Source organism: Oryctolagus cuniculus, chromosome 12, assembly GCF_964237555.1.
Source record: "Oryctolagus cuniculus chromosome 12, mOryCun1.1, whole genome shotgun sequence".
Taxonomy (NCBI): domain Eukaryota; kingdom Metazoa; phylum Chordata; class Mammalia; order Lagomorpha; family Leporidae; genus Oryctolagus; species Oryctolagus cuniculus.
The window spans coordinates 115,815,921-115,826,493 of record NC_091443.1 but is presented as its reverse complement, the minus strand read 5'-3'; the positions used below and the strand labels follow the sequence as shown (position 1 = coordinate 115,826,493).

Sequence of the window (10,573 nt, the reverse complement as noted above, 5' to 3'; positions counted from 1 at the left end):
ATTCTGAAATCATCAGTGCTGGTTACCTCCTCTCAATTCTTTCTAGAAGCATTCCTGTGTGATAATTTGAATTTCTGGAGGCTTTTGATCAGTTGCCTCCTATTTTCACTGAAAGCTCCATTTCCTATGCTTTTCTTATCTTTTTATTTGCTTATTTTTCAATGATACTGAAAAATAAGAGAGAAATCATACTTCAAACTCCACCCTTAAAGAAATCTGAGCCACCCAACATAAACCCACAAGGCTACTTGACCTTGGGTCTCAAAATCTCATTACTTTCTTGGTGAGTCTAGGATCACTTATTTTCATGGTTTTTATAAGTTCATGCTTAGTTTAGGATTTCTTTTTTTCAAAGAATTATTTTATTTATTTGAAAGCTAAAATTATATAGAGAGATAGAAACAGAGAGAAGTCTTCCATCTGCTGGTTCACTCCCCATATGGGCACAACCAGTGCTGGGCCAAGATGAAGTTAGGAGACAGGAGTGTCTTTCTTGTCTCCCACATGGGTACAGGGGGCCAAAGACTTGGGCCAACCTCTGCTCTTTTCTCAGGTGCATTAGCAGAGAGCTGGATTAGAAGAGGACTAGCTGGGACTTGAACTGGCACCCATATGCAATGCTAGTGTTGCAGGCTGGAGCTTTAACACACTGCATCATAGTATCATTCCTAGCTTCATAATTTCTGATGTCACAGCACAGAGGCTTACTCATGACCATCTTTTATTTTTAAAGATTTATTTGAAATTCAGAGTTACACAGAGAGGAGAGGCAAAGAGAGAGTAAGGTCTTGATCCAATGGTTCACTCCCCAATTGGCCACAACGGCCAGAACTGTGCTGATCTGAAGCCAGGAGCCAAGAACTTCTTCTGGGTCTCCCTCGGGTGCAGGGGTCCAAGGACTTGGAACATCTTCTACTGCTTTCCCAGGCCATAGCTGAGAGCTGGATCAGAAGTGGAACAACTGGTGCCCATATGGGATGCTGGTGCTTCAGGCTAGGGTGTTAATTCACTATGCCACAGCACCAGAAACATGATCATCTTTTAGCATTTACTTATTTACTTACTTGAGAGTCAGAGAGACAGAATGAGAGATAAAGACAGACTGAAACAGAGGTTTGCCAACTGTAGGCTCACTTCTCAAATGTTTCCAACAGACTATAATTTTCTTATTTATTTGAGAGGCACAGAGTTAAAAAAAGAAAAAGACTAAGAGAGAGCTCACATTTATTGATGCAGTCCTGAGCAAGTTCTATGCCTGGGCAAAATCATGAGTGGGAACTCAATCTGAGCAATGAGTTACAAATAAGTTTCCAGGGGCTGGCATTGTGGTATAGCAGGTAAAGCCACCACCTGCAGTGCCAACACCACTTATGGGCACCAGTTTAAGTCCTAGCTGCTCCACTTCTGATCCAGCACTCTGCTATGGCCTGAGAAAGCAGTAGAAGATGGCCCAAGTCCTTGGACCCCTGTATCCATGTGGGAGACCTGGAAGAAGCTCCTGGCTCCTAGCTTCAGATCAGTACAGCTCCAGCCATGGCAGCCAATTGGGAAGTGAACCAGTGGATGGAAGATGGGAAGACCTCTCTCTCTTTCTCTCTCTGCCTCTCCTCCTTCTCACGCTCTGACTTTCAAATAAATAAATCTTAAAAAAAAAAAAAATAACAGAAACAGGCCAGCGTGGCAGCTCAATAGGCTAATCCTCTGTCTGTGGCACCAGCACACCAGGTTCTAGTCCTGGTCGTGGTGCCGGATTTTGTCCAGGTTGCCCCTCTTCCAGGCCAGCTCTCTGCTGTGGCCCAGGAGTGCAGTGGAGGATGGCCCAGGTCCTTGGGCCCTACACCTGCATGGCAGACCAGGAGAAGCACCTGGCTCCTGGCTTTGGATCAGCGTGGTGTGCCAGCCACAGCACACCGGCCATGGTGGCCATTGAAGGGTGAACAAATGGCAAAAGGAAGACCTTTCTCTCTGTCTCTCTCTCTCACTGTCCACTCTGCCTGTCAAAAAAAAAAAAAAAAAAAACCAGAAAAATTAATCTTAAAAAAATAAGTTTCTTTATGTTGCCTAATTAACATGCATAGAAGGAACTAATAAGTGCATGAAGGAAAAGGTATGAAAGTATAGAGAAGGACAAGTTAGAATTTGGGGAATGTATCAAACCTAAATAAAAGCCTTAGTAACATCAGAAAATGACTGGATTTTTATTTTTAATCAAAGAACATCTTCACTAAGAACAAAAGTTAGAAAGATATTGGTATCTCTAAATGCCTGTGTCTGATGCACAAAACCAGCTGTCATCAGGAGTAAGGCTTGAGAAAAATTCATGGAAAGAACACCAGTCAACATCTGCACACTTTCTGCCTTGGCCTCCCTGTCTCTTATGTGCAGACTGACCTGGAAGGCTCTCATTCAAGCATTCATCCACCATCCATGGCTCTGCTCCTTGCTCCAACTTGAAGATTAAGTCAGGTTTGGTAATGCAGTGCCCTATTAATGGAAACAAAGTAAGACTTTGTGAAATCACTATCTTGGGTTATTTAAAGGACTACAGCTTGGTTCAGGAGCTATGCAACAAATGTTCCAATTTGAATCTTTTGTTAGGTGGTAGATGTTCAGATTATTCATGGACTCAAATTCTAATCCTGCCCAATATTAAACATTATAAACTGTTCCCTTATTTATCAAATAGCAAGAAAATGTTATCACTGGGCATGTGAAGGGTGTCACTCACCCAAGGAGAACAGGCTGCTGTAGGTCTCCAGCATCACATCTCTGTACAGAATTTTCTGAGCATTGTTCATTTTCTGCCATTCCTCCCACGTAAAGTACACAGCCACATCTTCAAATGCTGTCATCACCTATAATAATACACTTCCAGTCAACATATTAACTCCATCACAAAATAAACACTGACAGTTGTGTATGGTTATGAAGGAAAAAAGGAAGGATATGGTGTCACATTAGACTTGTTGAGTGTTTAGCAAGCCACACAGAACATTCAACAGAGTCAAACCCATGATCTACTGGCTGTGAGAAATGCCCAAGCTAGAGGGAAACAGGAGGTTCAAATCACAAAGGCCACATCTGTCAAGGGGAATTGCACAGCAGGCTAGAAGAGGGGCAATACTGACTCTTGAATGGGCAATGTTAAGGAGAAGTATGTAGAAGCATCGAGAAAAAAAGACAAGAAACCATCAGTGAAATTACGATGGGAATGAACAGAAAACAATTTCCAGGAAAACATCATGCATATCATTTCCAATATGTCAGAGAAAAAATATATTAAAAGACAGGGCAGACATTTAGCTTAGTGTTGTTTATGATGCCACCTCAGAGTGTCTATGATTTCCAATGCCAGCTCTAGTTTCTAGCTCCCAGATAATGCAAACCTGGGGAAGCAATGGTGATGTCACCAATGAAGGAGGCATAGATTCCATTCCTCAATCCTGGCTTCAGTCCTACCCCACCTATTTGGTATGGTTATCTAGGAAGTGAATTAATGTGTCAAAGCTCTCTCTCAGTCCATCAACTTTTTTCTCTATCAAGCTAATAAATAATTTTAAGTAAGAAAATACAGGTAAGACAAAGAATACAAATTAGCTTTTGCCCTTGTCTATGATTATTCTACTGATAAACAATTGAAATAACATTATACCGGCTGGCACTGCAGCTCAATAGGCTAATCCTCCACCTAGTGGTGTGGCACACTGGGTTCTAGTCCCGGTTGGGGCACCGGATTCTGTCCTGGTTGCCCCTCTTCCAGTCCAGCTCTCTGCTATGGCCCGGGAGTGCAGTGGAGGATGGCCCAAGTGCTTGGGCCCTGCACCCCCTGGGAGACCAAGAGAAGCACCTGGCTCCTGGCTTCAGATCAGCACAGTGCACCAGTCGCAGCGCGCCAGCCGTGGCAGCCATTGGAGGGTGAACCAATGGCAAAAAAAAAAAAAAAAAAAGGAAAACCTTTCTCTCTGTCTCTCTCACTGTCCACTCTGCCTGTAAAAAAAAAAAAATAAAGAAATAAAGAAATAACATTATATCTAATTAAAGTGAAAGCAATGGAAATACTTGCCCAAAACATTCAAATGATAAACATTTGAAATAACATTATACATAATTAAAGTGAAAGCAATAGAATTATTTGCCCAAAAAGAGAACCTGGGAATGTCTGCAGTACAATCTGCATTTGTGACTCACTGAGAAAAATGCTTAGAGATTTATTTCAGAACCTGCAATAGTCACCAGAATTGTGATCCAGCAGGCTAAGCCTCCACCATCAATGCTGGCATCCCATGTAAACAGAGGACTTGAGTCCTTGCTGCTCCACTTCCAATCTAGTTCCCTGCTAATCTGATTGAAAGAGCAGTGAAAATGGCTTGAGTATTTGGATCCTTCCACCAGTGTGGGAGACCCATGGAGTCCCAGGCTCCTGGCTTTGGCCTGGCCCAGTCCCAGCCATTGTGGGCATTTGGGGAATGAAACAGTAGATAGAAGATATCTCCTTTTGTCTCCCTGTCTCTCCCAATCTCTGCAAGTCCACCTTTCAAATAAATAAAGATTTATTTATTTATTTGAAAGTCAGAGTTACACAGAGAGAGGAGAGGCAGAGAGAGAGAGGTCTTCCATCTGCTGGTTCAGTCCCAAATTGGCTGCAATGGCTGGAACTGCACCAATCTGAAGCCAGGAACCAGGAGCTTCTTCTGGGTCTCCCACATGGGTTCAGGGGCCCAAGGACCTGGGCCATCTTCCACTGCTTTCCCAGGCCATAGTAGAGAGCTGGAGCAGAAGTGGAGCAGCTGGGTCTCAAACTGGTGCCCATATGGAATGTCAATGCTTTAGACCAGGGCATTAACACACTGAGCCACAGAGCTGACCCCATATTTTCCATTTTAATTAACTAGTATACTGGGACCGGCACTGTGGTATAGCAGGTAAAGCCACTGCCTTCAGTGCTGGCATCCCATATTGGTGCCAGTTCAAGTCCCAGTGGCTTCACTTCCAATCCAGCTCTCTGCTATGGCCTGGGAATTCAGTAGAAGAGGGCCTAAGTCCTTGGGCCCCTGAACCCATGTGGGAGACCCAGAAGAAGCTCTTCACTTCTAGCTTTGGATCAGTGTAACTCCGGCCATTGTGGCCAACTGGGGAGTGAACCAGCAGATGGAAGACTCTCTCTCTCCCTCTGCCTCTCTGAAACTCTGACTTTCAAGTAAATAAAAAAAAATCTAAAAAAATAAATAAATAAACTAGCATTAAACACCTAAAATGAGTACTGACAAGCTGGGGAATAATTTAAAAAAAAAAAAAAACACTTACAGGTGATATATTAATTTTCTTTCCTCTTAGAAACATGTGGAGGACCCAGAATCATACCTGGGAGAGAAGGTGAATGGCAGGAGTTCAAAGAAAACTCTGGAGGCCAACGCTGTGGCATAATGGGTAAAGCTGCTGCCTGCAGTGCCAACATTCCATATGGGTTCTGGTTCGAGTCCTGCCTGCTCAACTTACAATCTAGCTTTCTGCTATGTCCTGAGAAAGCAGTGAAACATGGTCCAAGTCCTTGGGCCACTGCACCTGCATGGGAGACCCTGAAGCTCTTGGGTCTTGGCTTTGGATCGGCTGAGCTCCAGCCTTTGCAGTAATTTGGAGGATGAGCCAGCAGATAGAAGACTTTCTCTCTCTGCAACTCTTTCAATAAATAAATGAAATCTTAAAAAAAAAAAAAACCCTCTGGTTTCCTTCTGCACTGAACAGTGGGAAAAAAAGGATATAATAGAATGAATAAAGAATAATAAATACATTAACCAAGAAAACATCAGCTTCACTGTGGAGGAATAAACCTGTAAAAATAGAAATACATAGGAAAATGCACCCACCTATATTAAGTGGCAGAGATTAAACAGAAGTTATCATTGGTTTAACGAAAGCATTATCTACGAATTTTGTAAAATAATAATGTAAAAGTAAAAAGAAATGTTGAGTGTTCAAATGAATGAGGTTATCAGAGGAAAACATTATGTTGTTATTAAAGTTTATACTAAAGAAAGTTAACAAATGCACATAATGTATATTTAATGCAGTGCACTTTACCAGTAATGATTCCAAGTAGCACCTTTCCCTGTATTCATCCCTTCACAAAACCCTGGATTGGGGCTGGCACTGTGGCCTAGCGGGTAAAACTGCCACCTGCAGACTGGCATCCCATATAGGCACTGGTTTGATTCCCAGCTGCTCCACTCTGATCCAGCTGTCTGCTATGGCCTGGGAAAGCAGTAGAAGATGGCCTAAGTCCTTGGGCCCCTGTACCCATGTGGGAAACCCAGAAGAAGCTCCTGCATCCTGGCTTTGGACTGGCACAGCTCTGGCCATTGCAGCCAACTGGGGAGTGAACCAGCAGATGGAAGAGCTCTCTCTCTCTCTCTGCCTCTCCCTCTCTCTGTGTGTAACTCTTTCAAATAAATAAATAAATCTTTTTTAAAAAAAGACCCTGAATTTCACCATTTCACTTGATTTACCCAATGAGATACCAGTAAATGTGATAGAAATAGACAATTTGTTAAAATATCTATTTGTATGAAAGAGTTACATAAAGAGAGGAGAGGCAGAGAAGAGAGAGAGAGGGAGGGAGGGAGGGAGGGAAGGAGGGAGAGAAGGAGGAGAAAGAGAGGTCTTTGAACTGCAGGTTCACTCTCCAGATGGCTGCAATGGCTGGAGCTGTGTAGATCCAAAGATATGAACCAGGAGCTTCTTTCAGGTCTCCCACAAGGGAGCAGGGGCCAAAGGACTTGGGCCATCTTCTACTGTTTTCCCAGGCTGTAGCAAAGAGCTGGATCAGAGGTGGAGCAGCCGAGTCACAAACTGACACCCATATGGGATGCTGGCACGACAGGTGGTGTCACAGAACCAGCCCCAGAAATAGACAATTTGTAAAGTATTTGCCTTCTCAGATTTCTTTTTCTGACAGTTATCTTCTGAAAAACCCTGGGGCCTGCCTGTTGAAGAGATAGTATGTAGGCTGGCGCTGTGGCTCACTAGGCTAATCCTCTGCCCACAGCACTGGTACTCCAGGTGCTAGTCCCAGTTTGGGTGCCGGTTCTGACCCAGTTGCTCCTATTCCAGTCTATCTCTCGGCTGTGGCCTGGGAAGGCAGTGGAGGATTGCCCAAGTTCTGGGGCCCTGCACCCACATGGGAGATCAGGAGGAAGTGCCTGTCTCCTAGCTTTGGATCAGCACAACATGCTGGCCATAGTGGCCATTTGGGGGGTGAACCAATGGAAGGAAAACATTTGTCTCTGTCTCTCTCTCTCACTAACTCTGCCTGTCAAAAAAAGAAAAAAAGAGATAATATGTAGCCAAGATTCACCACAAACCCCAGACACTTAAGTGAAGCCTCAATCAGTTCCCCAAATGGCTAAACTCTCATTTCTGCTCCTGGACTGATCATAGGAACTGCCCAGCTGACTACAGCCCATAACACAGAGTCAGAACTGCAAATCAAATGGCTATTTGTTAAGCCATTGTGTTTTCTGATTTGTCCTACATCAAATGCTGATATATATCAGTAAGTATGGAAGAAAGTTGAATTACATGCAAACTATAATGCATACAACTTCAAAATTTCATTTAGCAGTTCCTATAAAGCAGGGCCAGCATTGTAAACAAGTAAACCTGCTGTCTGCAATACAAGCATCCCATATGAGCACTGGTTCATGTTCTGGCTGTTCTGCTTTTGACCCAGCTTCCTGCTGATGGCCTGAGAAAAGCAATGGAAGATGATCCAAATACTTGGGCAAATGCTACCAATGTGGGAGACCCAGATGAAGATCTTGGTTCCTGGCCTCATTCTTTCCTGGCCCTGCTCAAGGCAGCCATCTGTGATGTGAACAAGCAGAAGGAAGATCTCTCTGGGTCTCTCCTCTATATACAATATTTTCAAATAATTTTTTTAAAAAACTTAGAAAAAAGCTCCTATAAACAAAATCTTTGCCTATCAATTAGACCTTAGAAAAGCTGCTGATACTAAAAAAAAATAAAAAATAAAAAAAAAAGAGTCCTGGGATTCATAAAAATAAATTATCTGGAGACCATAAGGTTGTTCTTCACATTTTGGCTTATATATATGCTCATTGTGTTCTTTTGGTTTATATTTTAAGAAGCTTATTATCATATGAAATCTAATTTAATATAATTTTACTATCTCAGAAGGCAGGATAAAGGTTCACAGTAATTTTCTGTAGCTGCATGTATACTGCATATTGTTCAAGAAGAAATTACTGAAATGGGAAAATTTTTATGATATGCTTTTTGTTTTTTTAAAGATGTATTTATTTATGTGAAAGTCAAATTTATGCAGAGAGAGAGAGAGAGAGAGAGAGAGATCGATCTTCCATCTGATGGCTCACTCTGCAAATGGCTGCAATGGCCGGAGCAGCACCAACCAAAGCCAGGACGCAGGAGCTTCTTCCAGATCTCCCACAGGGGTGCAGGGACCCAAGGACTTGAGCCATCTTCTACTGCTTTCCCAGGCCATAGCAGAGAGCTGGATCAGAAGTGGAGCAGCCAAGTCTTGAACCCATGCCAATATGAGATGTGGGCACTTCAGGCCAGGGCATTAACCCACTGTGCCACAGCACCAGCCTCATGATATGTTTTTTGAAGTCATACACTCAAAACACAGCATTAGTAGCAAAAGGGAAGACATGCTCATGAAAGTTTTCTAAAGCAGTATTATTTGAACTGGTGACAATTTCTGAAATGGATCTAAAAATAAATGTTTTTAATTAAGTGTGGCAAGATAGAGAACATTAGACAGAAGTTAAGGTGCTGGGTATTTACAAATCATGTGAAACTACACAAAGCACTTTTCTCCTGAAATACAATTTGTTTCATCTTTTTTACAGAGATCCTGGCAAAACTTCCTTGAGCTACCAGGAAGGACTATTAGAATACAGGGGGCAGGAGTCCTCCAAGATGGTGGAATAGGGAGGGAGCACACTGATAGTCCAGGAAAAAATAGTTTAATAAAAGTGGAGATACTATAGTTTCAGGGAAGTTAGGGGGAAAAACTGCAGAAGAAACTCTTCCAGAACTAGTGGGACATGGTGGACCTATGTGGAGGGCATGGGTGCCCATGGCTCGGGACCCCAGCTGCCGAGTCTACACACCAGCACTGGAAAGGGAGGTGAGGCAAAATCTCAGTAGCCCAAGACATTTGCAGGGAAGTCACAGGAAGAGCCTAGAGGGAATGAGGCTTGAAACCCTGTGGGGGAAAGTCTACCAGGCTAACTAAAAGAGAGAAATAAAATAAATAAAATAAAATAGAATAAAATAAAAGGGACCAGTATGGACATGATTCTCTGTCTCCACTCACCTTACATAGGTGAGCAAGACAAAGAGCAGGCACCATTTTGGACATATGTAAAAGCTGTGCTGACTCTGGTGGGGAGAAATAAAAGGAGGTTAGGACCTAGTGAATGTGTGGGAGCTTATGAACTGTGACTGTAAAAAAAAAAAAAACTGAGGGTGTGTGAGAGAACTCATGGAGTTTCTGAGATGTGAGTACTCTTGGGAGACGCCGAAAACTTGGTAACCTTGGCAACCCGGTGGAAGACTGCAGGGGAATCTGAGCTTACACTGAGGACTGAACAGATCCTTTGTGTGGTCCTTGGGACAGAGCAGATGAATATTACACCCACAGGGGCCAGAGCTCAGACATTGACTGCGTTCAGTTCCACTCAGCTGTGTGGAATTACTTCCCTTCTTAATAAAAAAAAAAAGAGAGAGAGAGAGAGAGAGAGAGAAAGAGAAAAAATTTAATACACCTAACCTGGGTATGTCACCCTTAACCCTGAAGAATCAAACAGAGCTCTCTGGCCACACCCATCACAAGCCTCTAAGGATCCGTCAAAAGCAGACAGTCCACTTAATCGAGTCATAGTATAACAAGAAAAACCACAACAGCAAAAAAAAAAAAAAAAAAAAAAAAAAAAAAAAAAAAAAGAAGCAACCAAAGTGTGGGGAGCAACTCGGACTATACTGTTACTGGAATTAAGACTTATTCTATACATCTGCTCTCCCACAATATGGCACTGGGAGAGGAGCAAACAGCTTCTACCCAGCTGCCTCTCACCAACTTGACAAGCTGCAGGAGCTGCTCCTGATTGGAGGAGAGCAGCGTATTCGGCATGTGGGTAGCAGAGTTGGGATTGGTGGAAGAGGACTATAAAGGAGGAGAGAGACAACATGCACCAGGAACATCTATCTGATGGAACACCTGTGCAGACCCCGAGAGAGCCGGCCGACGGTGTGCCACTCCCCTGCGGAAGTGGGGAAAGTGGCAGGGGGAGCCGCCCTTCCACGGAGGTGGAAGGTACGGTAGCCAACCCGGGAAGAACCAGCAGCAAACCCGGGGAGGGCCGAGCAGACGAAACCCTGCAAGATATAGCACAGGCAAGGACTTCTTGGAACATACCCCGGAGGCACAGACAGTCAAAGCCAAAATTAACAATTGGGATTGCATCAAATTAAGAAGTTTCTGTACTGCAAAAGAAACAGTCAGGAAAGTGAAGAGGCAACGGACAGAATG

The 10,573-nt window shown here is 43.4% G+C and overlaps 2 protein-coding genes across 3 annotated transcripts in view; both read right to left on the bottom strand.

The window, feature by feature from the left end:
- Window positions 1-10,573, bottom strand: part of LOC103347453 (zinc finger protein 585A-like) — a 222,720-nt gene that overhangs the window by 182,549 nt on the left and 29,598 nt on the right. The window lies entirely within an intron of this gene.
- LOC127490116 (zinc finger protein 717-like) overlaps window positions 1-10,573 on the bottom strand; it is a 49,621-nt gene that overhangs the window by 9,755 nt on the left and 29,293 nt on the right. For both annotated transcript variants that reach the window (XM_070054811.1, XM_070054812.1), the window contains exons 2-3: window positions 2,729-2,855; window positions 2,392-2,484 (exon numbers count right to left, since the gene is read on the bottom strand). In XM_070054811.1, coding sequence (XP_069910912.1) covers window positions 2,392-2,484; window positions 2,729-2,852 — 217 coding nt within the window. In that variant the 5' untranslated portion in view covers window positions 2,853-2,855. The remainder of the gene's footprint in view (window positions 1-2,391; window positions 2,485-2,728; window positions 2,856-10,573) is intronic.